The 27,906-nt window shown below is 46.7% G+C and overlaps 1 protein-coding gene and 1 pseudogene across 1 annotated transcript; both read right to left on the reverse strand.

The window, feature by feature from the left end:
* Positions 1-27,145, reverse strand: NOX5 (NADPH oxidase 5). Its single transcript, XM_061595736.1, has 17 exons — positions 27,084-27,145; positions 23,220-23,343; positions 22,485-22,635; positions 20,352-20,562; positions 18,337-18,571; positions 15,466-15,619; positions 10,023-10,198; positions 9,627-9,809; positions 8,576-8,708; positions 7,149-7,297; positions 6,158-6,301; positions 5,311-5,355; positions 4,301-4,425; positions 3,369-3,423; positions 3,179-3,278; positions 2,160-2,326; positions 1-405 (listed from the first exon to the last, which is right to left on the reverse strand). The coding sequence occupies exons 2-17, from the start codon at positions 23,337-23,339 to the stop codon at positions 274-276; spliced, it is 2,280 nt and encodes a 759-aa protein (XP_061451720.1). The 5' UTR covers positions 23,340-23,343; positions 27,084-27,145; the 3' UTR covers positions 1-273.
* LOC133370167 (5S ribosomal RNA) lies at positions 1,559-1,677 on the reverse strand (annotated as a pseudogene).
* Positions 27,146-27,906: the final 761 nt, after the last annotated feature.

Consider the following 27,906-nt stretch of genomic DNA (forward strand, 5'->3'; position numbering starts at 1 on the left):
ACCCTTAACAGACCACACTTTGATGCCCCAAAGGAACTTGCTCAGCTGTGCTTTCTCCATCTTCTTCCACCTCTCCAGAAAGGTTTATTTGCAAAGTATTAATAGAACAGCAGTTAGCAAAAACACTTCTGTTGACCACTTGAAACTTGCTGGGGGTCTTAGCAAACTACTTCATAAACATTTTTGTTTTGTTCTACAACTCTCTATGTAACTCATGTCACCAGCCTCTGGTGACGCAGCCCAGGTCCCATCCGGATGGGCTTGAGATGCCCCTTAGAAGTGTTCTTTGAAGAACCGGAAGTTGAATTGCTCGCAGTGTGCTTTGATGACCTTGGCAAGAGCTGGAGAGCCACAGAAGAAGACATGGACTTTCCCTTTGTTTTCTTTAGACAGTTTCTGAAAGAGCTGGTGGTGAGGCAGGGAGGAGTGGGGGGAAGAGAGAAACAAAACTGGAGTGAAGCCTCTTGTCAGCCCGCAGAAGAAGCTGATGGCCTCGGCTGGGGGCCTTGAAAATATCTCCAACCTGTTTTTTAAACTGCATCTTTATTCTGCTCTTCCTCCAAGGTCCTCCCCACCCCCTATTTTATTCTCACAAGCAGCCCTGTGGGGTAGGCTAGGCTGAGAGTTGGTGACTGGCCCAAGGGCGCCCGATGAGCTTCAAGGCTGAGTAGGCATTTGAACCTGGATCTTCCCTGTATTACTCTGGAACTCAAACCCACTTGTGCCAGTGGAAATTTTCCTTCCAATGCAAATAGCGGGTATTCTTCTCCCCCCCCCCAACCCCCCCCCCAATTCAGATCAGAACCACAGCAGGGGCAAAGGGTTAAAGCTCATCCCCCTCCCAAGATCCCAATCCAAATTGGAGGCCCCATGCCCGCTATTTACAAAATATATATATATAAACAATCATGAATACAATAGCTAATTGCATCACATCTACTTTGGCCCTTGGAGGTAGCATAAAAATAATCTAGCAAATATTTTAAAAACAGTGATTAAAAGGTTTTGGAAAACAGATAGCTCTTTGGTTGGCACCAAACAGAAAACAGCATAAGAACCAAAACAGCCCCCCTGAGGGGCAAATCCCACAAAAAGGATGCGATAACTAAGAAAGGCCGCCAGCCATCACCCACCTCACCTCAGATGGTGGTGATCCCCAGAGGATGCCTTCGAAAGCAGAACTTAACACACATGCAGGATGGTGTGGCAGGAAGCATCCCCTCAAGTGACTGAAAGTAGCACATGGGTTTTCAAAGGCAGCCCCATATTCAACACATTGCAGTAGTCTAATCGAGAGATTTTTGTTGTTATATGCCTTCAAGTCGATTATGACTTATGGCGACCCTATGAATCTTTTTGGAATATTCGTAGGGTTTTCATGGGAAGAGGTATTCAGAGGTGGTTTACCATTGCCTTCCTCTAAGCCAGCCTTTCCCAACCAGTGTGCCTCCAGATGATGTTGGACCACAATTCCCATCTTTCCTGACCATTGGCAATGCTGGCTGAGGCTGATGGGAGCTGTGGTCCAACAACATCTGGAGGCACACTGGTTGGGAAAAGCCTACAGCACCCAGTATTCCCAGGTGGTTTCCCATCTAAATACTAATCGGGCCTGACCCTGCTTAGCTTCTGAGATCAGATGAGATCGGGTGTGTTCAGGGTAGTATTACTAAAGCATAAATAACTGTGGCCAGCCCAGCTGTGCTGGCTGGAGCTGATAAGAGTTGTAGCCCAAAACATCTGGAGGGTAGGGCTAACTTAGAGCCTGCTGGTGTATACCTAACCATCTATTGCCATGAGAAAAAATGTGTGGGGTCGTGTGGAAGGCATAGAGAAGCCACCACCCGTGGGACCAGCAAGGAAGTGGGTCCCTCAGAATTCTGCTGAATTCATAAGAATACATTGGGGTCACCAGCAGGCCATGTCATCTCTCTCAAGGATTATCGCAGCTCCTCCGAGTTTGTGAAATGCTGACCTAGGATCTGTTCACCAGCCCACACTATGGCCACTGCTGTAAAAGAGTGTTGGTAAATCAGCCTTCTCCAAGCTGGTGCCCTCCATACGTTTTAGACTGCAATTCCCATCAGACCCAGCCAGCACAGTTGAACGGGGGAAAGTCTCTTGCGAATTATCTTACAAGCAGCTTGGGTGAAGTCTACCTTGTTCCACTCTGGGCGCCCCGGCTGGGTTCTTGTCTTGAGGCCTGTGATGGAGTCTTTCTTCTCCTTTTTAGCCAGCAGATCCAATGCCATCTGCAGGCCAATAGCCTTTATGTCATTCTTGCCGAGTGCTGAGGTCATGTACAAGTGCATCTCCAGAAAGCGATCTACACATTGGAAGGATCATAGGTCACATCCACACCATACATTTAAAGCAAGTTTACCCCACTTTAACAGTCATGGCTTCCCCCAAAGAATCCTGGGAACTGCAGTTTACTCCTCACAGAGCTACAATTCCCAGCACACTGAACAAACTTCAGTTCCCAGGATTCTTTGGGGGGAAGTCATGTGCTTTAAATGTATGGTGTTGGTGTGACCACAGAAAGATATCTGAAGGGCAGGGTGTTCAGAGAATTCTCCTCAGGTGTTTGTGATGACCCTCCGCCACCCCCATCATGTCTGGCACTCATGAGAAATGTCTCTGCAGGTGTGTCAGCATGTCTGTGCATACAACTCCTCCACAGGGGAGGGGAGGTTCTGACTGGCCCTCGTGTGGAGATCTACGTGTATACATTGGTGCACACCCAGAGTGCTTCTCATGCATACTGAATGTGCAGAAGGGATGGCTGCCAGGAGCATTGGTGGTAACAGGCAGTGGGGTTAGCTGCACAGCCCCGTGAACCCTCACACCTTCTTTGAATTCATGGTGCGTGGTCATCTGAACCATGCTGTCGATTTTGGTATTTTAAGTAAATTTCAGCAAGGAAAAGCCTGGAGTGTGGAAGGGAGAAATACCGGTTTATGAGCCAGTTGAGACTGTCTGGCGCGCTACCAAGAAAAGGTGTGCATGTGGTGTGTAAGCAATGTTGATGTGCGAATTCAGCCCAGTTTCCCCTGAAAAATATATCCAATCCACTGTTTAGATGCCTCAGAGTGTACCCTTCTGGTTCATCCACTTGAGGATGTTGTTCAGCTTGGGACACAGTCAAAGAAAGCTAAGGACAAATTTGGTGACCTACCACTAGGGTCTTCATCAGCTTGACCGATTTCCAGCTGGGTTAGCAAGCTTACAAACCATTCAAATGATTTTTGATCTCGATTGATCCAGATAAAGTCAACCTAAAGGCAAGGAAGTTTAGTTCATTTTCTTGATAACAAAAATATCTTTCTATGGCAACATCCAAGCCACAGCTAAGGGCATCACCTCACCTTCAGGAGTTTCATGTTCTCCTGGCTAAAGGAGGCTTGCTTTCGCATACGGTGCCTAGAAAGAAACAAAATTATAGGGCATCATTGCAGATGGGTGGAAGCAGCAGCTCTGAGCAGCTGGTGTTAATAAATACCACCAGGCATGGTTGCTGCTTATTATTTGGAAAGTTCAACAACAATCTGTAAAAGTTGCAACCATTTTTAAAATTTGTGTGTAAACTTTGTTGACTTAGTCTCCTGAAAAAGAAATAGACAAAATTTCAAACCAGAGTGCTCCTCGTACTAGTCCAACTCAGAGTAGACCTATTGCAGTTAACAGACATGTCTAACTAAGGTTCATTAATTTCAGTGGGTTTGCTCTGAGTGAGACTAAGTTGAATACAACCCATACTATCTTTTTAACAGTAGACCAGTGGGGTACGGAAGCTGAGGTCCAAGATGCCAAATGCAGCCCTCCAGGCCTGGCCACTGGGACTCTCTCTAAGCCACACCCCCTCCTCAGGCCACACCTCTCACTGGCCCTGCTCTGCACGCTCCCTGAGTGCTTTTGCCTTGAGGTTGGAGGCTGGAATTGATTATAGGGAGCATTGGTCTCTTGCTTACCCTGATGGAGACTGGAGACATACGTTTTTGTCTGTAGTAACCTCTTGCTTGTGTGTGGCTGGAATTTAGCCTTCTGTACAAAAGTAAGAGACACATCCATTCCCCTCCCACTTTTGCTCCACCCCCTCCCACTGGCATGCACCCACCCACCCACCGAGAGGTTCCCAGGACAGAATGCAGCCCTCGGACTGAAAAAGGCTGCCCATACCCTTGCAGAAGATGTCGACCAAATAAAAAGTGGCTTTTAAAAAAAAACTGTTTTGGGAACCGGGGAAAATGTGGGTTCTGAATTCTGCAAAAGAATGGATTGCAATCTGCTGCAGACTAACCTGAGCATGATGCTTTGCAAAATGGAGGCAAAGGGTGTGATCCCTATTCCCGCCCCTATCAACACGGCATGCTCTGAAGTGAAGATCCTCCGTGTGGGAGTCCCATAAGGACCATCGATGTAGCACTTTGGAGATGGGAGAAAACAGCACAAGACTGATATTACCCTGTTTGTTGCAAAGCTGGTTTGCTATGTTGTGATTCATCCTCTGAGACTGTAGGAGTGCTCTCTGGAGCTTCAGTGATCAGTCTTATTAGTTAGAGATATGGGTGAATTCACAGCTGTGGGAGTTCAGTAAATGAATTCCTGCAGTTTGAAACACCTCACCTAGTATGAGTTTAGCCAGACTCTGGCCTGAATTTGGGCCTGGCTTGTATAGGGATTCAACCCTAACATTGCCACTTGCTGCCAACTGGTTTTTTTTTCATGTAAGGACTTCTTTACTGCATGATCCCAGCCAATCAGGGATTGTGTAATGAACATGATCTCATCGCAGCACCAGTATAGCCAATCAGACTCTGGATGAGGGGGAGAATTAATCCCTGTTGCCTCAGAAGTCAGGGGGCACATTTTTAAGAGGAAGAATGTTCCCCAAAAGCACTCTCCTCCTTCCTTTTCCCCAAGAGCCTGCCTGCCCGCCCCTTTACTAAACCATGCAAAGTTTGACTTCTGTACACCTCCATGGCTACCTGATACACTCCAAGCTCACTCCTGCTGCTTGGGGTTCATCCATGCTTCTGGAGTTGTTAGTCTGTAATGTAAGCCACTTGGGTCTCCATCAATCCACCCTTGCCATATGAGGTTCCCTGCAAACTGCTGCCCTCCCCAATTTTCTCCTGACTAAATCTGGAGTTTCCTTACCCAGAACTATGTGGAGTATTGGTTGCCTGCTCCCTCCATCCCAGTCTGGCCCTCTACTGTGGGCTATCTCCAGGGCAGGGGGGCTTTAATACTCTACACAGCACCTGGCATGCTGCTGGTGCTCAAGACCTTTCACAGAGTCGGTCTTACCTTGATTTTACAGAGTCTCCGATTCTCACCAAGGCTGTCAGAAATCTGTTAACAGAGATTATCGTGTTAGCAAAAGGTCAGTCATTTCCATTTTTTTTAAAAGTCCTAAATATGGCATAGGAATGGGTGGATCTGTCCGTTATAGTTTCTCTCACTTTGTTATTTTTCCAGTTTGCCTCATTTCCACATCAGATTGCAATTTTTTATTTAAAAAGTCCTCACAAAAATGTGCTAGTGTTTAGCATGCATTTCTTCTAACGGACATATTTTTGCAAGCGATTTACCCTGTTCACTACTATATAGGGTATGGTAGTATATGGCAGTCTCTGCTATATGCATTTTGGTGCACACTGCACACTTCTCCCACATACACATTGCTGCTGCTGCTGCCGCTTTATGTTTAGTACACACTTTTGGCTGGAGAACGGCATCACAAAATTCAGAGAAGTGCAAATTTCAAAGGATACCTCTGTTTTGGTTTGCAAATTGTTTTGGGAAGTGTGAATTAGGTGGGTTCCCTTCAAAATGTGAGCCAGGCCACATTGCTCTGCTGTTCCTAAACACTGGCATAGCTCTTACAAGCGAGCTCGAGAAGACGTTCTTGAACTAAAAAGCAGAGCTTCTGCCCTCCAGGCTTCGTGGAGCAGAGGAAATGGGCATTTTGTTTGGATGGGTGAGAATTTTGAATCAGTTTGCCTTTCAAGCAGAATTTATCAAATTGTGTATAACAATAGCTGTAGCTTAAAGATGCCTTTCAGAGTGGGGAGAGGCAGATATATTGAGGATGGAATGTATGTGTGTTTGCCAGGAGAAACTGGACCTTTCCTCTTCTGGACTGTGTGTTCACCTCCTTGCACTGGCTGGCTACGCCGACACTCCTTGCAGTATCCCAGCTGGGATACTTGATGGATGTGTAAGATAAGATCTCAATCGTCTCATCCGCACTGCTGGCCACAGGCTGGTCCAGGTCAGAGGAGCCAAAGAGACATTTCTGAAACAAGAAATCATGGGGATGCCTTAGTGAGCCGCAGGATCCAGTCTGCGACCCTCTTTGCTTTGGCCTTATTTCATCTCTACTTTGCCTTGCTGCCACGCCCAACTTGACAAGAGCTGGGTAGTCAGGGATGGATCGTGCTGAATGTTCTGCACGCACAAAGCACACACCCCACCACACACAAAAGGCCTAGTTAAAGCTCTGTGCCAAAAGCTATTACTTCCGCTCACTGGGTGTGTGCAAACAATGAAGGTCCATGCATACACAGACCTTCAGCTCTGCTCTCCCTGCCCCCCACAATACAGGCTGTGGGCACACCAGTCACTTCAAAAGCAGACAGAATGGTTTCTCTGGCTGTGTTTTGAAGTGACTCTGCCCTCGGCTGGACACATCTTCCTTCCCCCCTGCTGACTTCAGACCTTTCAGGACCACCCACAGCAAAGAGTTGGGCCAACCACTGTCTCTGCCTGAGCGGCAGCAAAGCATTTCCCTTGACCACGCCTGGAGGGGCAACAGAGTGATCTACCAATCAGCAGTGACATATATCTGAAACTGATTTTTTTAAAAAAAATGCACTTGAGCTGATCTGACCAGATTTTAGAGTAAAAAGGGGTGGAGTTTGACTGGCATTGTGTGCCTCCTTTTCAGAAAACAGAGGTGGAGATGCACTGGAACCGGCATAACAGTAAGTGTGTCTCTGCCCATAGCCCCATCCCCCAAGTATTCTGTCCATCCACTGCAATGCCAAAGAATTTACCATAAAATCAACCCATTAAATTAAATTAAATTTTAAAAAATGTAGAAGACCCCACAGTAATGGCAACTCATATTTTAAACCACAAACCTGCACCCATTTCTGGGACCTGTTTTTCCTCCTTGCATTTCTGTCTAGCCGTTTGGACTTATCGTCAGGAAGTTCGTGATGCTGCCAGAAGTATTCATATAGCCTGTTGGTCCATTGTCCCAGGGATCGTATGTGCAGCCAGATGACTCCTTTGAACAGACACAGCAGAACACTGTCCAGTGAAGAAGGCAAACCTCCTTAGCCACCCTGGTTAATGTGAGCCATGAGCGTCATAGGAAGAAGTGGATCAAAGCCACAGTTCCCAAATTGACAGGCAGGAAGTCATCACTTACTTATGGCAGCCTCAAGGGGGGTGGGGTTTGGGTAGGCCCGGGGCAGGGTTGGGCTTGAGACCTTTGGAAAGGATTATGCTTCAACCTTCTTACGCTTGAGCTTTGCAACCCTTTCAGACCTCTGTTATTATAATATTGATTTTGAAAAGAAGAAACAGTAAAAAGGTAAAGGTGTCCCTGCACTTGTAGTGCGAGTCGTTTCCGACTCTTAGGGTGACGTCTTGCGACGTTTACTAGGCAGACCGTATATATGGGGTGGGATTGCCAGTTCCTTCCCTGGCCTTTCTTTACCCCCCAGCATATGCCGGGTACCCATTTTACTGACCACGGATGGATGGAAGGCTGAGTGGACCTCGACCCCTTTTACCGGAGATTCAACTTTCTCCTTCTGTTGGAATCGAACTCCGGCCGTGAGCAGAGCTTCGGCTGCGTTACCGCCGCTTACCACTCTGCGCCACGGAGGATCTTGAAGAAACAGACCCAGGGTTAATTTAAGACACACACAAACCAATCGAAGTGTTCAATTTGGGTCACAAACAGTGGCATCAGTAGGGACAGAAGTGGCTGGGAGAAATCCATTGCAGCATTCAGGCAGGTTGCTCCAGTGTAACTGTACAGTCCTGAGTTGCTGCTAGGAGCATAAGAAGTACCTTACACTGAATCTGACCACTGGTCGATCTAACTCAGTGTGGTCTACACTGACTGGCAGCAGCCCTCCAGGATTTCAGGCAGGAAGAGTCTCTTCCAGCCCGCCCTGAAGATGCCAAAGATTGAGCCTGTGGCCTTCTGCATGCAAAGCAGGTGCTCTTCCTTGGAGCTGCAGCTTTTCCCCTACAGCTCTGGGACAACAGTATGACTTGCAAGAGCCTTGCTGCTCCTGATCTATTTCCCCCTTTCTTCCTGCTCTGAGACAGATGGTGGGACCAGGCTGCTAACATGTCAAGACTTCTTCACTTTTTATGCTAGCCTGGTGCCCTCCAGAGGTTTTGGACTATAACTCCCAGGCATGCTGGCTGGGGAAAATGGGAGCTGTAACCCAAATAACTGGAGGGTGACAGGCTGATGGATGATGGCTACTTTATGCCTTGCCTTCCAACCCTGAGCCAGGCTGCTTTCTGGATGGACGCCACCTACCTGGTTGCTCTGGAGCACTGCTGATGGTGAACGGATGCCATTCGTACTTGGCTATGACTGGGATATTCAGATATACATAGTCACCAGGTTTGTAGTGGAAAAACTGAGGTCTCTTAATCACCAGATGAGTCACCTGGATTTTTTTTTCAAAAGAGGACACACATGAAGAGGAAAAATGCAGTCTCAAACGGCAATGCCTTGTTTGCAGATGAACTGGGAGCACAACCAGCTCCAAGGTCCTTGTATTAATTTACAAAGCCCTGAACAACTTAGGTCCAGGATACCTTAGGGGCCACCTGAACCCTTATATCCCAGCTTGATCACTGAGATCTTCTGCAGTGGTGACTCTGGTTGTCTCCCGAGTTGGTGGGGCTCATTTGACATCAACACAAACTCGAGCCTTCATTACCGTCGACCCAGTTCTCTGGAATGCTCTGCCGACAGAGATTCAGCAGGTGCCGTTTGTTTTAACTTTTAAGCGCCTGCTGAAAACCTTTCTGTTTCACCAGGCTTATGCAGGCAACTAAGAACATGTTTTTTTTCGCAACAATTGACCTTTGTTTTTGTTGTATTTTTAATGTTTTGTTTAATTCTACAGCGGTGGCAGTTTTAAACATGTTGTAAACCATTCTGACACTTTTAACAAAATAGCGGTAAACAAATATTTTAAAAAATGAATAAATCAATAAACTCCCAGCTCTTAGGACGCTTCCAGACTGTCACTGTTTTGTGGGTGGGATTAAATTCGATTTGGCACTCTTGCACAACAAACCCGCTTAAAATATATATTAATCAGAATTCCTATGGCAAGGTAAGTGATGGAAAAATACACTGGAAAGTGTGGGGTAACAATTGTTTGACACAACATCTATACTGTCCTCACAGCAAATCAGCTTAATAAACCACTGACCTTGTATAACTTGCCCACTAACTTTGTGCAAACAAATCAGGATGAATGCTCAATAAACAGGTTGTTTGTAAGCGACCAGACTCCCACTTCTACCCTGAACAGCAAATTATAGATATTTCCTTCAGTGTTTGAGAAACAAACCTTTGAGGGCAAAAGGTTGATTTCCACTATGTACAGCCCTCCAACGTGAGACAATGCCGCCCCGAAGATCTTCTCTAAGAGGAACAGAAATCCAGGTATGACAAACCACTTCCAAAAATTAGGTCCATGGATGATTAACAAAGCCCAAATGAAGATGTAAGAAAGGTGAGTCCAATAAAAGACCTGCCAGTTACAAAGAAGAAGAAGGTCTTACTGGAGAAAACAAGGAGCCATTTTGAATGATACAGTTAAAACTATCCAAAGAGATGGAGAACACATTGATGATTTAAAATAAATGAACCAAGCTAAAATAGTATCATAGGCCAGTAAGAGTCACTTGAGTCGAAAGGCAAATGTAATAAAGAACAGAGGCAAGGCGCAGGCCAAGCATGTCACCTCAAAATGGCCGCTCTTGCGGACGAAGGTGCTTGAGCATAGGAGCATGAGGCAAATGAGGAGCTGGAGCAAGAGGCCTGTGACGGAGGCGGTTCCATAAATCCAGCCAATCCCAGGCCGAGTGGTGAAGAGGTATTCCCAAAGGTGATAGCGGCCTTTGTTCCGAGACATTCTCACTACAGGGGAGAGGAAGGCCAGTTAAGCCAGATGCGGTCATGCAATGGACTAGCACCTCAGTAAGGCTGTTCTCTGTTATTATTTGAACCATGAAGTTCTAAGACAGCCTTCACCAACCTTGTGCCCTCCAGATGTTTTGGACTACAACTCCCATCAGCCTCACCATTATATGGCCATGTTGGAGGAGCCAATATGATCGGTCAAGCTGGAGATGATGGGAGTTGTAGCCCAAACACCTGAAGGACATGAGGTTGGTGAAGGCCGGTCTAAGAAGGCTGATAAGAGGGACATATAGAAAGTTTGACATTGTTCCCCTTGAACAAAGGCCCATAAAGTCTTGCAGCCAAATGCATTTGAGCTCCGCCTTTGCTACCAACACGCATGCACGCACGCACCCTTAATACACACATTCCTGACTTTGGGCAGTATAGCGCTTTTTGTGAGTGAACACCCTGATCTGTTCTGTTCATATCAAAGTGCCTGAGATAGGCTTGGGGGAAGAGACCACCAGAGCACATATCAGCACATATACAATGAATGTGGAACGTTACTCACCACTATAAATGTACAGCTGGAAAAAGAAGATTTTAGACCCTTGTTTGGATTTGCGCTAAAGCATATTTGTATTTCAATGCTGTTGTACAATTGTTTCAATAACTTTAAACAAATGTTTTAAAGAGTTTGAGAGCAACTTAGGAGACTGGAGTGAGGGAACAAGATAATGAAATGGCACCAATCAGATATGCAAGAACAGGCAGCAATTTAAAAAGAATCAATATATTAATGTATGCAGAAACACTTTTTAATTTAAGTACTCTTGTGTGAATATTTCAGTTTTAAAAATTAGGTGTTTTAGTGCAAATTAAAAGCCCAATTAAGAAAAAAAAGAAAAAGAAACATGCTGATAAAATGAGCCGACGGGCAAAGAGAATAGTGACTGTGTGGGCCAACGTGAATGCACACCAGGAAGCTCGTTTGCCCACTACGTCGGTGCACATGTCAAAACCACACCTCGTTTCCTTTTTAGAAGGCTGTTAGCACCAAGACATTAACACCTAGGGAGACTGTGCTATTCTGCTCTTTTTTAAAACAAGTCCAATTTCCTGCAGACTAAAAAAAGGTGGAAACACTGCAGGGAAAGCACAAGAGAACAAGTGGACGATATGGTATTTTAATGAAATCATTGTTGGAATGATTTCTGACGTGAAGTCATCCTGTCCTCTACACTGGAGAATGGGCAGGAGATTTAGGCCAGGTCGGAAAACAAAAACAGACTTTAAAATATATTAAAACATCTTTAAAAACACATTAAAAACATATTATTTTTTTAAAAAAACCTTTAAAAACACCTTAAACAGCATTTCCAACACAGTCGCAGACTGGGATAAGGTCTCTACTTAAAAGGCTTGTTGAAAGAGGAACGCTTCAACAGGTGCCAAAAAGATAACAGAGATGGCTCCTGTCTAATATTTAAGAGGAGGGAATTCCAAAGGGTCAGTGCCACCACACTAAAGGTTCGTTGCCTATGTTGTGCGGAAGGGACCTCCTGATAAGATGGTATCTGCAGGAGGCCCTCACCTGCAGAGTGCAGTGATCGACTGGGTATATAAGGGATAAAACTATCTTTCAGGTATCCTGGTCCCAAGCTGTATGGGGCTTTGTGCACCAAACCCAGAACCTTTAACTTGGCCTGGCAGCTAATGGGCAGCCAGATGAAACAACAAACAAATATAGACCCACCATAAAAATTGGTGGCAAATGGGTGGTGACTCAACTCCAGCCTACCTGGATCCTTTCTGATCTGGGTTCAGGTTTAGTTTTGGGACTGAAACAACCTTGGTGTATGATTTGTGTCTGGTTCTGCCGGACCTCTCTGCAGCATTTGATATGATAGACAGTGGCCTCCTCCTGGAATGTTTGGCTAGTATGGGCCTTGGGGAAACAGTTTTACAGATGTGCAGAGGCTGAACATTTACATCAGGGGCTGGGGAGCGCAGGGGTGCTGCGGGAGGTCACCCAACTTTTTTAGGCTGGGTCTCATCACTATGCCAAGGATATCCAGCTCTAGCTCTGCTTTCTAACTAATGCCAAGGAAGCTGTGGGAGTTCTCGACCAGTCTTGGACTTGGATTGCAACAGCATAGAGATCACCAGGTTGGGGGAGGCTGTTCTAAACTGTTGCCTGGATGTAGTGGGAGGCTGGATAGGGCTTAACAAGTTGAGGCTCAATCCCGACAAGACCAAGGTGCTGTTGGCCAGAAAACAGGCTCACTCAGGATTAGGAGTACAGCCTGTTCTGGATCGCATTGCCCTTCCTGTGAAGAATCAAGTCCCCTGTTTTGGAGTCCTCTTGGATGTCCAAGCAGCTGCTGGGGCTGCGAGTGGTTTTGCCCAATTTCAGAGGGTGTGCCAGCTGCACCCCTGCCTGGAGAAAATGGATCTAGTTCCAGTGATATAATGCCTTGGCCACTTCCTGGCTAGAATACTGCAACGTATTCCATGCAAGGCTGCCCTTAAGTGTTCAGAAACAGCAGCTGGTGCAAAATATGGCAGACAGATTGCTTTCTGGAGTATGTTTTTAGATCATATGTCAGAGATCCCAGAGGGAGGGTAGAAGCGGAAAGTCCTCACAGCCTCAAGTCTACCTTTTCATTTCAGAGGAGGACGGAAGGATAGCGTGAAAATAATCCAGTCTGTGTTGGGATTGCTTTTTAATGTTTTTAAAGCTTTTTTTAAAAATAGATGTTTTTAAAGCTTTTTTTAAATGTTTTTAAAGTTAAAAATATTTTAAAAGATGTTTTGTTTTAATATATTTTAAAGTCTGTTTTTATGATGTTTTAAACTGGGAGACCCAGTGCCTGCAGGAAGAAGGAGAACATCGCCACCCAGGGAAGGAGAGCCTGCTGTTGCTGCTGCTGCTGTTGGAACACAATTTCCACCACCCTTCTCAGTGGGACTGCTGCCTGGCAGACGTGCCTCCTGCAGGACCAGGTCCCAGGTACCCAGCCAGCTGTGACTAATTTCCATCACCTGTCCCTCTTTGGAGGGATACATAAGCCGGCTGGCTGAGGTGGCCTGGGAGACCCAGTGCCTGCAGGAAGAAGGAGAACATCGCCACCCAGGGAAGGAGAGCCTGCTGTTGCTGCTGCTGCTGTTGGAACACCACCTCCACCACCCTTCCCAGTGGGACTGCTGCCTGGCAGATGTGCCTCCTGCAGGACCAGGTCCCAGGTACCCAGCCAGCTGTGACTAATTTCCATCACCTGTCCCTCTTTGGAGGGATACATAAGCCGGCTGGCTGAGGTGGCCTGGGAGACCCAGTGCCTGCAGGAAGAAGGAGAACATCGCCACCCAGGGAAGGAGAGCCTGCTGTTGCTGCTGCTGCTGTTGGAACACCACCTCCACCACCCTTCCCAGTGGGACTGCTGCCTGGCAGACGTGCCTCCTGCAGGACCAGGTCCCAGGTACCCAGCCAGCTGTGACTAATTTCCATCACCTGTCCCTCTTTGGAGGGATACATAAGCCGGCTGGCTGAGGTGGCCTGGGAGACCCAGTGCCTGCAGGAAGAAGGAGAACATCGCCACCCAGGGAAGGAGAGCCTGCTGTTGCTGCTGCTGCTGTTGGAACACCACCTCCACCACCCTTCCCAGTGGGACTGCTGCCTGGCAGACGTGCCTCCTGCAGGACCAGGTCCCAGGTACCCAGCCAGCTGTGACTAATTTCCATCACCTGTCCCTCTTTGGAGGGATACATAAGCCGGCTGGCTGACGTGGCCTGGGAGACCCAGTGCCTGCAGGAAGAAGGAGAACATCGCCACCCAGGGAAGGAGAGCCTGCTGTTGCTGCTGCTGCTGTTGGAACACCACCTCCACCACCCTTCCCAGTGGGACTGCTGCCTGGCAGACGTGCCTCCTGCAGGACCAGGTCCCAGGTACCCAGCCAGCTGTGACTAATTTCCATCACCTGTCCCTCTTGGGAGGGATACATAAGCCGGCTGGCTGAGGTGGCCTGGGAGACCCAGTGCCTGCAGGAAGAAGGAGAACATCGCCACCCAGGGAAGGAGAGCCTGCTGTTGCTGCTGCTGCTGTTGGAACACCACCTCCACCACCCTTCCCAGTGGGACTGCTGCCTGGCAGACGTGCCTCCTGCAGGACCAGGTCCCAGGTACCCAGCCAGCTGTGACTAATTTCCATCACCTGTCCCTCTTTGGAGGGATACATAAGCCGGCTGGCTGAGGTGGCCTGGGAGACCCAGTGCCTGCAGGAAGAAGGAGAACATCGCCACCCAGGGAAGGAGAGCCTGCTGTTGCTGCTGCTGCTGTTGGAACACCACCTCCACCACCCTTCCCAGTGGGACTGCTGCCTGGCAGACGTGCCTCCTGCAGGACCAGGTCCCAGGTACCCAGCCAGCTGTGACTAATTTCCATCACCTGTCCCTCTTTGGAGGGATACATAAGCCGGCTGGCTGAGGTGGCCTGGGAGACCCAGTGCCTGCAGGAAGAAGGAGAACATCGCCACCCAGGGAAGGAGAGCCTGCTGTTGCTGCTGCTGCTGTTGGAACACCACCTCCACCACCCTTCCCAGTGGGACTGCTGCCTGGCAGACGTGCCTCCTGCAGGACCAGGTCCCAGGTACCCAGCCAGCTGTGACTAATTTCCATCACCTGTCCCTCTTTGGAGGGATACATAAGCCGGCTGGCTGACGTGGCCTGGGAGACCCAGTGCCTGCAGGAAGAAGGAGAACATCGCCACCCAGGGAAGGAGAGCCTGCTGTTGCTGCTGCTGCTGTTGGAACACCACCTCCACCACCCTTCCCAGTGGGACTGCTGCCTGGCAGACGTGCCTCCTGCAGGACCAGGTCCCAGGCACCCAGCCAGCTGTGACTGATTCCCATCACCTGTCCCTCTTTGGAGGGATACATAAGCTGGCTGGCTGAGCTGGCCTGGGGTTTTGTCTTTTGTTTTGTTTTCTTTTGGGTGCCATTGGTTTTAGCTATGGGGGTTCGGTTTCGTTTTATATTGTAGTTCTTGGGTTGTTATGTAGTTTGTATGTTGTATTTTACTTTATCTTGTACACCGCGTAGAGTGGCCGCTTGTGCGGCCAGATAGGCGGCCTAGAAATAAAATTTATTATTATTATTTATTATTAAAGTGTTTTTAGTGTTTTGTTTGCCGCCCTGGGCTCCTACTGGGAGAAAGGGTGGGATATAAATAAAATAATAAATAAATTAAATTAAATTAAATAATTTTTTAAAAATCCCTGACACTTACCAAAGTTGACCACGTGAGCCCCTGTGTGAACCACTGTTAGAGCCGCCACCACGTAGCCCATTAGCTGGTGCAGAATGACATTCTGGTCTAGAGGCAGAACTCTGGCAACCCAGGTGGCCCGTAGCCATGTCAAACATCGGCGTAACATCAGCACCTTTAAGGAATGAGGACATACCTACAGAAGTTAACTGAACAGCCAAGAGCCAACAGCATCGGCATCAGGCTTGCTTCTAGGACTGCATGCATACACACCATATATTTAAAGCACATGACTTTCCCCAAAGAATCCTGGGAACTGTCATTTGTTAAGAGTGCTGGGAATTGTAGCTCTGTGAGGGGTAAACTACAGTGCCCAGGATTCTTCAGGGAAAGTCATGTGCTTATGCACACTAGGAAGATGGTCTTCACCAAGCACATAGAATTGCTTTATAACAAGCCAGATGTTTAGTTCCTCTAACCCAGAACTGTACAGTCTGACAGCGAATCTTAAGGGCAACAGGGATAGGACTTTCCCAGTTGTTTGGAGCTGTCACAGATTGACAGCCTCAGTTAAGAACATAAGAAGAGCCTGCTGGATCAGGCCAGTGGCCCATCTAGTCCAGCATCCTGTTCTCACAGTGGCCAACCAGGTGCCTGGGGGAAGCCCGCAAGCAGGACCCGAGTGCAAGAACACTCTCCCCTCCTGAGGCTTCCGGCAACTGGTTTTCAGAAGCATGCTGCCTCTGACTAGGGTGGCACAGCACAGCCATCATGGCTAGTAGCCATTGATAGCCCTGTCCTCCATGAATTTGTCTAATCTTCTTTTAAAGCCGTCCAAGCTGGTGGCCATTACTGCATCTTGTGGGAGCAAATTCCATAGTTTAACTATGCGCTGAGTAAAGAAGTACTTCCTTTTGTCTGTCCTGAATCTTCCAACATTCAGCTTCTTTGAATGTCCACGAGTTCTAGTATTATGAGAGAGGGAGAAGAACTTTTCTCTATCCACTTTCTCAATGCCATGCATAATTTTATACACTTCTATCATGTCTCCTCTGACCCGCCTTTTCTCTAAACTAAAGAGCCCCAAATGCTGCAACCTTTCCTCGTAACGGAGTCGCTCCATCCCCTTGATCATTCTGGTTGCCCTCTTCTGAACCTTTTCCAACTCTATAATATCCTTTTTGAGATGAGGCGACCAGAACTGTACACAGTATTCCAAATGCGGCCGCACCATAGATTTATACAACGGCATGATATCGGCTGTTTTATTTTCAATACCTTTCCTAATGATCCCTAGCATGGAATTTGCCTTTTTCACAGCTGCTGCACACTGGGTCGACATTTTCATTGTGCTGTCCACTACAACCCCGAGGTCTGGTCGGTCACCGCCAGTTCAGACCCCATGAGCGTATATGTGAAATTAAGATTTTTTGCTCCAATATGCATAATTTTACACTTGTTTATATTGAATTGCATTTGCCATTTTTCTGCCCATTCACTCAGTTTGGAGAGGTCTTTTTGGAGCTCTTGGGAATCCCTTTTTGTTTTAACAACCCTGAACAATTTAGTGTCGTCAGCAAACTTGGCCACTTCACTGCTCACTCCTAATTCTAGGTCATTAATGAACAAGTTGAAAAGTACAGGTCCCAATACCGATCCTTGAGGGACTCCACTTTCTACAGCCCTCCATTGGGAGAACTGTCCGTTTATTCCTACTCTCTGCTTTCTGCTTCTTAACCAATTCCTTATCCACAAGAGGACCTCTCCTCTTATTCCATGACTGCTAAGCTTCCTCACATTTCAACACATGAATGAAAATAGCAGCAATGTGTGCCTGGACAAAATCAAGAACAATGACCACCATCATGAGCATGACGTTGTCAGATACAGAATGCTGGACTAGGCAAATCTATTTATTTCAAATGTTTATGGGCCATAGAAGCAGCACACCTAAGCAACAATAGGCAAGATTTTACTACAAAAATCAACAAGTGGGATTGACAAAATGCTCCTGTCCAGGGTTCTGGAGATAGTGCTATGGAATGGAGTATCCTGGTGGCTGAGCCAGCCATGTCTTTCTCCAGGATACTCCATTTCATTTCCCATCCCATTTTTCTGTTTTTATTTTTCAGCTGACACTCAAGATGTTGAGCAGCCTCTTCCCCGCTTTTTAAAATGTTTTTTTTTCCTTGTCCCCTTATGGTGTTAAATATAGGTGGTACTTCTTGAAACTTTGCAAGGGTCCCCTCCAAGAATGCCAATATCTCCCTCTTGTTTCTCAGTGGCCCCAATTTGGTTACAATGCTGTTGGCACCTGGGACCACCTGAGGGCCCCTCCAGGCTGATCCTTTACTGTGGTGTATTCTAGAACATGTTCTTGACACCATAATAATGCATTAATGGTGAGTTTATTCGGCATTGGTTTGTTCTGCGATGCTGTCCAGAGGGGCTATAGTGCAACAGAAGCAGAACAAAAACAAACCAGAACATTTGTGATACAAAAAGTTACAGGGTTTCAACAGGAAGTTATGGGATATGCACTGACTGGAATTGAGGCTGTCTGACTGACCCGAAGCTTTTGCAGGCACAAAGAGTATTGAAAGCAGAATCATATGTGACTGCCCCAGGAGCATGATGAGCACGACTCATAATGAATGAGCAATAGAAATGGCACCCGGAGAGGCCCCGAGTTACTTATTAGAGGGAGTGGTTTTGATTAGTCTTAAAGAAATAGTGTGGAATACAAACAGAGGGAATGAACCCTTGTCCCTGGGTGTCCTGGTTTACAGTTGTTCTTGTCTTGTTCGCTGAACCTCCGCTCTGACCCGCCATGGCCACTCCTGTAGACCTAACGTATCAGCACATATACAGCGAATGTGGAACGTTACTCACCACTATAAATGTACAGTTGAAGTTCAGGCACTGCCCACAACCTTTTGCCAGCATTATCCAGAGCCCAGAGTCAACATGCTTTAGCGCCGCAAAGGTGAAGAGGAGGATGCTGACACACACATAGCTGCCCAGGAAAATAAGTTTGCTCCTGTTGTTGTGCCAATAGGCTGGGCGCAGGTAGCGTGGTGCGTGGGTCTTCCTTGGAGCTATAGGGGGCTTTAGCCAGCTTGAGGCACTGTGAGAAGCAAGGGAGGGAGAGACAGAGAGAGACCATGAAGCATCTACCTAGATGTTTGGTGATGGGATTCTCAAGGACTGTGAGGGAGGGAGGAGTGGCTCCTCCTCCTCCTCCGACAGCTCCATTCACAGGTCTCTAGCCAGATGTTCCCTCATGGGGATCCTCAGCATTGGTTTCAGGAGACCCTGCTTACTCCTCAAGGTCCTCAACCCTTGGGGTGGCTGGTTTGTCTTCCGGGGACTCTGCGTTTGGTACCAGGCCAGGACTAAGCATGACACTGGCTTGGAAAAAGAAACTGACATTAGGGCAATTCAGAGAGTCTATACATTGCTAATCTTCCAGCTGCTCTCATCAGAAGCAAAAAACCAAACAGGCTGAACCTGCGATAAGGAAACTTTAAATCCAGGATGCGGATAATCTTTGATAAATGAGACCTACTTATGAGTAAACAAAAGAGGATGTTGGCCATAAAAAAGGGTGCAGTCTCCGTTTTGATTTTGGTTCCAGCTAATTGCAGAAAAGCAACGCCACAGCAGCACTAGAGGGCTCTAGCGAAGAAGCAGCGAACGGCAAAGCCAGAGACACAACCCTTCTCTATTTCCAAAGGCACTTTTCTTCTTCCGACCAATGATTTACTGTGAATTCCAGAGGAATGGCTGTGCTAGTTTGCTGCAACAAAATTAGCAGAGAGTCTTGTGGCACCTCAAAAACGGGAACTGATTTATTGTGCCATCTTTTGTGGGGCAGCGCAGAACCCACAACCGAGTGCATCTGATGAAATGGGTTCTCATCCATGAAAGCTTCTGCCAGGAGAAATGTGTTAATCTTTCAGGTGCCACAAGATGCTTTGCTGCTTTTTTAATGTGCTAAGGAAACCTGTGTCCTCCCTGCCTCACTATTGCAAGCCACAGCAGATTTCCACTGCAATGACAGCTGACAACAGCAGCGAGCTCCAGAGTTCCAATTACACTGAGCTGAGCTGTAGCAGGGGAATGCAGCCCGTCCTCAAGAGAATGCAAGCAGCTGTGGCTGAGGGGAAAGGGTGCGGCGTTCCTTCAAGCAGGCTCCCAGAGCTGGTTTCTTAGGCTAGAAAGCAAGAAGGGAGGGGAAATTATTTCTAAACTGTAGGTACTGGAAAGAACATTTAAAGGTGCCAAAGATGAAAATGTGTCTTAGGTTGCTGATGAAAATTGCCTGTTTAGATTGAAGATCCTCAACATGGTGCCCTCCAGACCTATCGGGCTGCAACTCTCATAAACCTCTGCCAGCACATACTCTAGGAAGTGCCACACGGCTGCTCTTGTCCCCAGCCAGGACTATGTCACTATATCACTTCAGTAGGTTGTTTCACACGGGCCAGTGTCACGCTGGCCACTAGGTTGTTTCCAAATGGCTTGGAGAGTAAAAGTCCAGGGTTTCTCCAAATTATCAGGAGATGCACACAACACATACACAACCAGCTTGGCTAGTACACTCCCTGAAGTGCAGCTACTATTTACTGTGCTCTTTGGCCCCAGTGCTTGGCCTGATGGATGCACAGCTTTCAAAAACCAAGAAAATTAAGGCAACCAACCAAAGTACTCCCATCACTGTGTTATTTCAGGCAGCTGATTGAAAAAACAAAAACTTGTTTATGAAGGCCTTCAGCTGATTGGTTTCTTTGTTTACAACTCCCATCAGTCCCAGCCAGCATGGCTGAATGAAGCTGGGGGTGATGGGAATTGTAGTCCAAAACAACTGGAGGGACCCAGGTTGGGGAAGGCTTTAAAGGGAGTACCTTATAGTTAAGTTCTCCATGACATCTGGGAAGTGCTCCAGTTCCTCCCTGAGCTCCTCAAAGGTGATGGACCCGCTGTTGTCAGAGTCAGCTGACTCAAAAAGAGCCACTGTGAGGTCATCTAGCTTCTTTTCCGGCAAAGATATTGAACTCTCCTTCAGGCATGATTTTAAGACTGTGCGCAGTTCTTCAGGTTCAATGGACCCACTGCCTACAATGAAAGAGGATTTCCAGTTGACGACAAATAAATTAAACTGCAACAGTCCAGATTTAAGGCCTCACCTTTGTGGCAGTGGACCCTACCGAGGAAGGGGCCACAGACCAAGAGGAATAGCTCGCCAGGTTCAAGTATGTTGATACCATCTGCCCAGGTGAGAAGTCCTAGCCCTCTTTGGACGCTAAAATCTTGAGTTACACAGGCCCGGTGCGCAATAGCACATTTCCAAGGTTTGTGGACTATTTCTTTGTGGCCGTGAGGCAACAATAATGGCAAGAGAGGCTAGGGAGAGGACATTCCACCTCACGGTTCCACCAGCACCTCCATCAGTCTCTTCGACCTTGAGGATTCCAAGAGCCAGGAGCTGCTATTACCACCATCCCAAGACTCAGGGAAGAGAGAAGATGGAACTTCAGAGTTCAGAGTGTTCTTAAGAGTTGCCCTGTTATCATGTAAGCTGCTTTGAGAACCTTTTCTTGAAAAGCCACATACAGGTGTCCTAAATAAATTAAACCATTCAACAGCTTTGCTCACCAAACCTGTCTAAAGAAAGGGCTAGCCTTCTGAACGTCAAGCACAGGTTTCCTAGAGGTAACTGGGGAAGGGTTGTCAATGTGGTCTTAGTGAAAGAACTGACATCTGGATAGCCTGTAAACTGGATGCAGTGACTGGACAGACACAGCTGAGTAATAGCCCAGAACAACGGGCTCCGAGTTTGTTGGATACTGGAGTGTCTGCTAACTCTGTCTAGTGAACAGTGGTGGCTGGCGGCTCCATGTCAGTGGGGCAGTGGAATCCACTCCGTGTTTTAGTCTGAATTTTCAAGGAGCTGTCCAAGGTGCACCTTGGACAGCTCCTTGGAAGTTCAGACTAAAACCCAGAGCGGATTCCACTGCCCCACTGACATGGAGCCGCCACAGCTTGTGAACAGCCCAGACCACGTGAGCTGATTTCTACCCCCACTCTTCCTTTGCTGGTAACCAGTTTTGGCCATCCTGGTGCCCTCTAGATGTTTTGGGCCACAACTCCCATTAACCCCAGCCACCACCAGATTGGCAAATGCAGAAACCCACACATTTTCACAAAGACACTGCAGGACACTAGCCAGGAGGAGTTAGGACCTGCAGGGGCCCACGTCCAAGAAACGGGCCAGCTATTGTTATCCCCCCGTCCCCCCAGACATCCTTGGCCCTTCTTTTCTTTCCTTCCGCTCCTTCCTGTTGTTGCCTGTTCACCTGCCAGGTGTGCAAGGAAAAGCCGCAGCAGCTCCGACTTGCCTTACTCTCTCCTGTTGCCCAGTGGTGTGGGTTGGACTCAGAGGGAAAGGACAAGGACATGGACAGAGCGGCAAGCAAGAGGAAGCTCTTCCACTGGGGGCATTTTGCCTAATGACCGACTCCCCCCCCCCAAAAAAAAAAGACCTGGAGCTGAGACTGACTCCACAGTGTTTCTGCCTCTAAAAAAAATGGAGGGCTTTTTTTCATAACCATTTTTATGTGTTGGAGAAGAAAACATTGCCTTCCCCCCCACTGGATTTGGACATACTGGGCTAGTCTTGTAATAGCTCTGACACATTTTGTGGCCCTCCACATCATCACGTTTCAAGCCAATTGCTGAAGATTTATTTCAGGATACAGTGAGTTGCAACCAGATTATGCCGGCACGAGAGCAGAAATAAATCTGTGAAAAAAATGTGGAACCTGCATGTCTGTTACATACAAGCAGTCAAAAAGGCACAGATCTCTGATAAGAAAACGTTCCTGCAGCTCCACCACTCCATGTAAATGGATCAAGCCAAGAGTGTTGGCAGCTACTGCCTTCCGGTGCTGTAGTTGGGCAGAACAGTAAGGATCCGAAAAACAAAACCTTGTTTTGACAAAATACAAGTGAGCAAGTGTGCTGTATGGAAATTTTACCATCCACGTCGTAAACCTGGAAGAGGAACCGGAGTTTGTCTGTTTCCCTTCCGTGCATCAGCAGCTTCAAGGCCTCTAGTAGCTCATCCAAACTGATGGTGCCGCTTCCATCCGAGTCAAACAAGGCAAAGAACCGCTCAGCGAAAAAGGACTATAGGAGAGGGTGAAAATGTTTCCAAAATGAAATGAGGGGGTTTAATCCAGTAGCGTAAATCAAATCCTCAAGCTCTTATTGGTCTGCATTTAGGCTTTGCTTGAATATTATGGGGAGAGAAGCAATGGAATCCTTGTAATATTAGTGACAAGAATTTGGCTGGCAATTTTAATTGAAGATATGAAAGCCGGACCCTCTCTCACTTAGCCCCCCCCATTCCCAACATTCCTTTCCTTATCCAGTCCCTTCCGGACACCCCCGTGCCCCCAATGAACTGTCCCTCTGCCCTTCTTTCTCTGCCGCTCTTTGCCTACCCACACTACCTTTGATCTTCAGCTGCCTCCTGCACCCTTGACCTCTTTGTCTCCACCAGTCGCCCTCCTTCTGCACCCAATTCCCATTCAGCATCTCGAGGTACGCGTACACAAATCTATATGTGCAAACCCCTTCCCAAAGAAAGGGCAAAAGTCAAATATCTTAGTAACCTTTCCTTGCACAGCAGTCATTCAGAGCAAAAACATAGCTGCAGTGCTGCAGTCCTCAGCCCAATCTGGTTTCCTACCCCACTTGACGACACTTGCCTCCTTCACCTTGAGAGCAGTTTTGAATTCTTCCAAGTTGATCTCTTTATCATCACCGGCGATACTTTCAAACTGTTTGGCTACCCACTCGAGCCACTTCGTGTCATCGTCTAAGTTCATGTCGCTAAGAAATCAGAAACCGGGATGACTTGTTTTAAAGGTTTCTTTGCACTCAAGCAGAGGCTGATCGTTCAGATTACTGATCTGAACTTTGCATTGTGAAGGATGTGGTTTTCAAAGAAAGGAACCATCTCGGGGATGATGGAACATGCTAATTATTTATTTATTACATCTATATACCGCCCCATCGCCGAAGCTCTCTGGGCGGTTTACAGCAATTAAAAACAATAAAAACAAATATACAAATTTTAAAACACAAAAACAGTTTAAAAACACAATTTAAAAAATAAAATAAAAACAAGTTAAAGAGGACTACCAGTGTTGTATGGGCAATTAGCTACTGCACCCCTTGACATCGAAGCAAAACCTGCCATTGAGGTGAGCTCTGGCCCCTTTTGGACCTTGGATGCTTTCCTGAGAGTCACACCCATCTCATTTAAGTCATACCTGTAGAGGTTTCACCTCTTTGACCAGGTTGATGACAATAGCCAAGAGAGATGGCAGGGATGGGACCCTGCTCATTCTCTTTCACCTCTCTGCAGCTCTTGATACCACTGATCATGGTATCCTTCTGGAGTGGCTTGGGGAGGTAGAGAGTGCTGCATTGCAGTGAAGAGTTCCACTCCTATATTTGGGGCAGTTTTCAGACAGCAGTTAATGGGGGGAGGGGATGCTCACAGCCATGGGAATTGTCCTGTGAGTGCCTTGGAAAGTGCAGATGGGGTTACTCCTGGATCCAACCTCATTGCTCAGGTCAGCTATGGCTGGTTCCCCAGCTGTGGCTCCTTTTAGACGGAGATGATTTGGCCACTGTTGTCTGTGGTCTGGTAACTCACAGTGCAGACTGAATTCTTGGAATGTGTTCTATGTGGGGCCTCCCAGGAAGCTTGCATGCTGCTTACATAACATTCACTGCTTCTTGAGCATCCTGATTTGTTTATGTGGAGGTTATGTGACTTCCCATCAATCGATGGTCATTCCACACTTTCCAGTGCATGTTCCTGTCACTTTCCTTACTGCAAAAAGTCCAGTTTTTTGTATTTGTTACACCAGAGCACTTTAATTGTGCAAACCTAAATTTGTTGCCATCAGGCTGAATCCCTCTTAGAAAATAGTGAAAGTCTGTTGATCAAGCATGAGGCCTTGGCTTTCCTCTTGGACTCTTCCCCCCCTTTGCTCTGACCCACATATTCACCCCGTTGCCAAATCATGTTGCTTCTCCCTTGACTACAGTGCAAAAAAACAGCCGTTCCTCTCTGCGCCCTTGGCAAAACCTCTGATCTACACCCTGTTACTCTTTGACCTACAATCTCCCCTTGTCTGATCTTCTATTGACTGACCATGGTCCTCTAAGTTCATCCAGCACTCTCCACCAAAACCATTCACCTCTTGTTTCTCTGATCATGTGATGCCCCACCTGAAATCCCTGCACTTCCTTTCCATCACCAGATCCAGCACAAGTTCCTTGTCTTTACACCCTCCCTAGAGGGAAGTCCACAGCTTAAGAGCTACTGTAGAGAATGCCCTCTCCTTGACCACACCCCCTCCCAAACTTCAGAGGGCATACGAACTACAAAGAGGGCCTTCTCTGCTGACACGAAAGAAGGTCTGTCAGGAAAGAGTCAGTCTTTTGTATGTTTGGGACCTAAGTCATTCAAGTCTTTAAACACTCATGTGAGCACCTTGAATTTGGCCAAGCATCCAATGCAGCTATTTTGGAACAAGGGTGACGCGAGTTCTAATGGAGCTGCTGCATTTTGGATCAGTCGACGTTTTAGACACTTTTCTTTGCTCTTGTTTTGGGATTGTGGTGGATTCTGGGCTGAGTTGCATGAGCCGTGAGCTAGAAAACAGGGGGCTGGAGTTTGTGATCTTTATGCCCAACCTCCACCCCATGCAGCCTTAGGGCTCTTCTACATAAGGAACACCTTGCTTCCCAGAGAAAAGCCAAGGATGCAAACAGAATTGAAGACAGACTCATGCGGGTGGGTGTCCACATGCATCAGCCACCGTTTTATAAAAGAAAGCAAACAGAAATTGTACGGGGAAAGGTGCAAAGACCAGCTAGTTTTACCTCTGGCTATAACTTGTTACAATTATAGCAAATTAATACAGTTTGTGGGGAATGTCTGCCCAGACATGTGTATTATTTAGCAAGGGGTTTTCCCCGCAGAAATTATGAAGAGTCCATAATATAGTGCTGAAAAAGAACCAAAATTTATGTGGATGCCACATTCACTGACCTTCACAAAGTTCACTCACAAACCTGAACTCGCTGAACCCTCAGATTTACTCAGACAGTGGCCCTAGTGCCAAATCCTCACACTATTTGGTGCTTTGTCTGTGAAAGACTAAAGAAACACACACAACCTTCCCACTTGGCACTACGGTTGCTAGGAGCAGCAGCTGCCTGGAAATGCTCTTACCTATTGCATACATTTGAGCCACCAATTTGGTTAAACCTCTTTGTTTTTTGTTTGTCTAAATATCAGGATTCTCATCTCATGGCCAATTGTTCTCCATTATCCTCAGCCTGACGCTGGCTACCTTTCACTACGTTATATTTAAAATGCAGCCGATTGCAATGCCGCCTGTTATTCTTTATATAATTAAAAATACCTAACCTTTGAGATTGGATCATGTCCACACAACCTCAGAGTCATGCTGGGCCTTTATCCTTATTTTCTAGCTGTCAGAAACAGACAGGAAATTGCGTCCCTTTCATGTCACAGCCTTTTTACTCATCTTTTAACAAAATCCTACTTGTGAGACTACAAACGATGGGTGAGCTTGGTACTCCAAAGTTGGAGGTTGGGTTGCTATGGGAATGTCAAAACCAGGTAACAGATAGGAAGCCACTTATATTTTTCTCTTTGGGTGGTAGAAATAGATGGAATATGTGCCGGAGAGATAAGCTGCCCATTTTGGAAGGTGTTTTTCTGATATCTATGATTGTAAGGTGTTTTAAATGGTTTTTAAGGATGTGTTTTAAACTGTTGTAAGCTGCCCTGGGACCTCATGGTGAAGGGTGGGTCGCCTAGAGTGGTTTCGGCCAGATAGGCGACTCAAAAATTAAATTTATTATTATTATTATTATTAATAATAATAATAATAATGCTGCCCAGCCTGAAGATAAACTATATACGTATGTGTGCAATTTACTTAACTGAATTAGGGGCCCCCAGTGGGACAAGTGTTGATGAGTCATCATGGCACGAGAGATTCAGGTTTACCCTAACAAAATCCATTGGGAAGTTGGTGCCTGACTCACTCTAACCTTAGCTGTGGCTGCATAAGAAGTGTAGCATGCTATACACCAAAGTTCATTACAGAAATATGCGCACACAATAACACATTAGCTGCCCCTTACCTTCTCTCTCTTTCTCAGATGGCAGTTTGATGGAAGTCGCATGACTCAGGGAGGGGCTGTTATTGTGAGTGTTGTTTTATGCAGTACCATTTAATTAGGTGTCAAAGACGTTTTCATGATGTTCCTCATCCAAATCACAGAACTGAATAGGGACCAGAAGGTCACTTAATCTAACCTCTTGGCCCACAGGCAGGACAATCCGCTCTCAGCACACATGTGCCTTCCTTTCTGATTGATCCATGCAATTCAAACCATAATATGCATCACAGCAGAGAGTGTTCGCAATTCATAAAGGGACTATATGACAGCTCCAGATGACTCATGCAAACTAAGCAAGCCACACACAGCAGGGAAAGGCAAAAAACGTGAGTTACCTGCAACTTCTGTCCCAGAAACTTCTTTTCTGGCTCCTCAGACTCTCTTTTCCCCCAGCAGTTTATTAAACCTCTTGTCCGTTGTGACTCGGTATAAAAAAGATGTAATGAAGTGTACCATAGAAAATCCTATGGTACAAAAAGTATTTTAAACATAGATTGAAAATGTCCTTTCTTAAGATACATTTGTTATCTCCTTTGCTGAGGAACAGTCAAGTCAGACTGCACCCTGCTCAAGACTGAGGAAGCTGCTCTAATTCAAGCAACAACCCAGAAACAGGTGTTGATGACGAGCTGTATGCAAAAGCAGTTAGAAACAAGAACATGACGACTAGCCTGTGTGTCCATGTTTTTGTACACAGACGTACAAACTGCTAACCTGTTTAAACTTATTTGTTCTATTCTTCTTTGAACTGAACAGAGCAGAAAGAAATAATTTCATGTGACCATGGGGTTTTTTTTTAAAAAAGAAAGTTTCCTACAACCTTCTGTAACTTCCTTATCTCCCAGGATTATCCCATACTTCTGGAATTCTATTGCATTTATTATGCATTTTACGTTGTTTCCTTCCATATTCTCCTCCCACTTTGTCTGCCATCTCCATATAATGCAGTTAACTTACAGGGATTATGGCCACTAGCAATATATCTTAAAAAGAAAAAGAAAATGGGGGGGGGGGGGAGACTGGATCTATCAATGACCCTTGGCCAGGAAAACACCCCAATGTACAGAGACAGAATAGCTCATTACCAAACACTGGGGACAGACAAGGAACAGCCATTACTAGTGAGATCATCTGTGCATTTCCTAGAAGTATCTGGCC

This window comes from Rhineura floridana, chromosome 14, assembly GCF_030035675.1.
Source record: "Rhineura floridana isolate rRhiFlo1 chromosome 14, rRhiFlo1.hap2, whole genome shotgun sequence".
Classification (NCBI taxonomy): Eukaryota; Metazoa; Chordata; class Lepidosauria; order Squamata; family Rhineuridae; genus Rhineura; species Rhineura floridana.

What these genes read in the sequence shown, in the direction of transcription:
- NOX5 (XM_061595736.1), bottom strand. Translation starts at nt 23,339, where the DNA reads ATGAACTTAGACGATGACACGAAGTGGCTCGAGTGGGTAGCCAAACAG. An exon ending in GCAAGAGCGGCCATTTTGAG is followed by an intron (nt 9,810 to 10,022) that starts GTGACATGCTTG and finishes TGTAACTGGCAG; the next exon opens with GTCTTTTATTGGACTCACCT. An exon ending in AGCTGATGAAGACCCTAGTG is followed by an intron (nt 2,327 to 3,178) that starts GTAGGTCACCAA and finishes TCCAATGTGTAG; the next exon opens with ATCGCTTTCTGGAGATGCAC.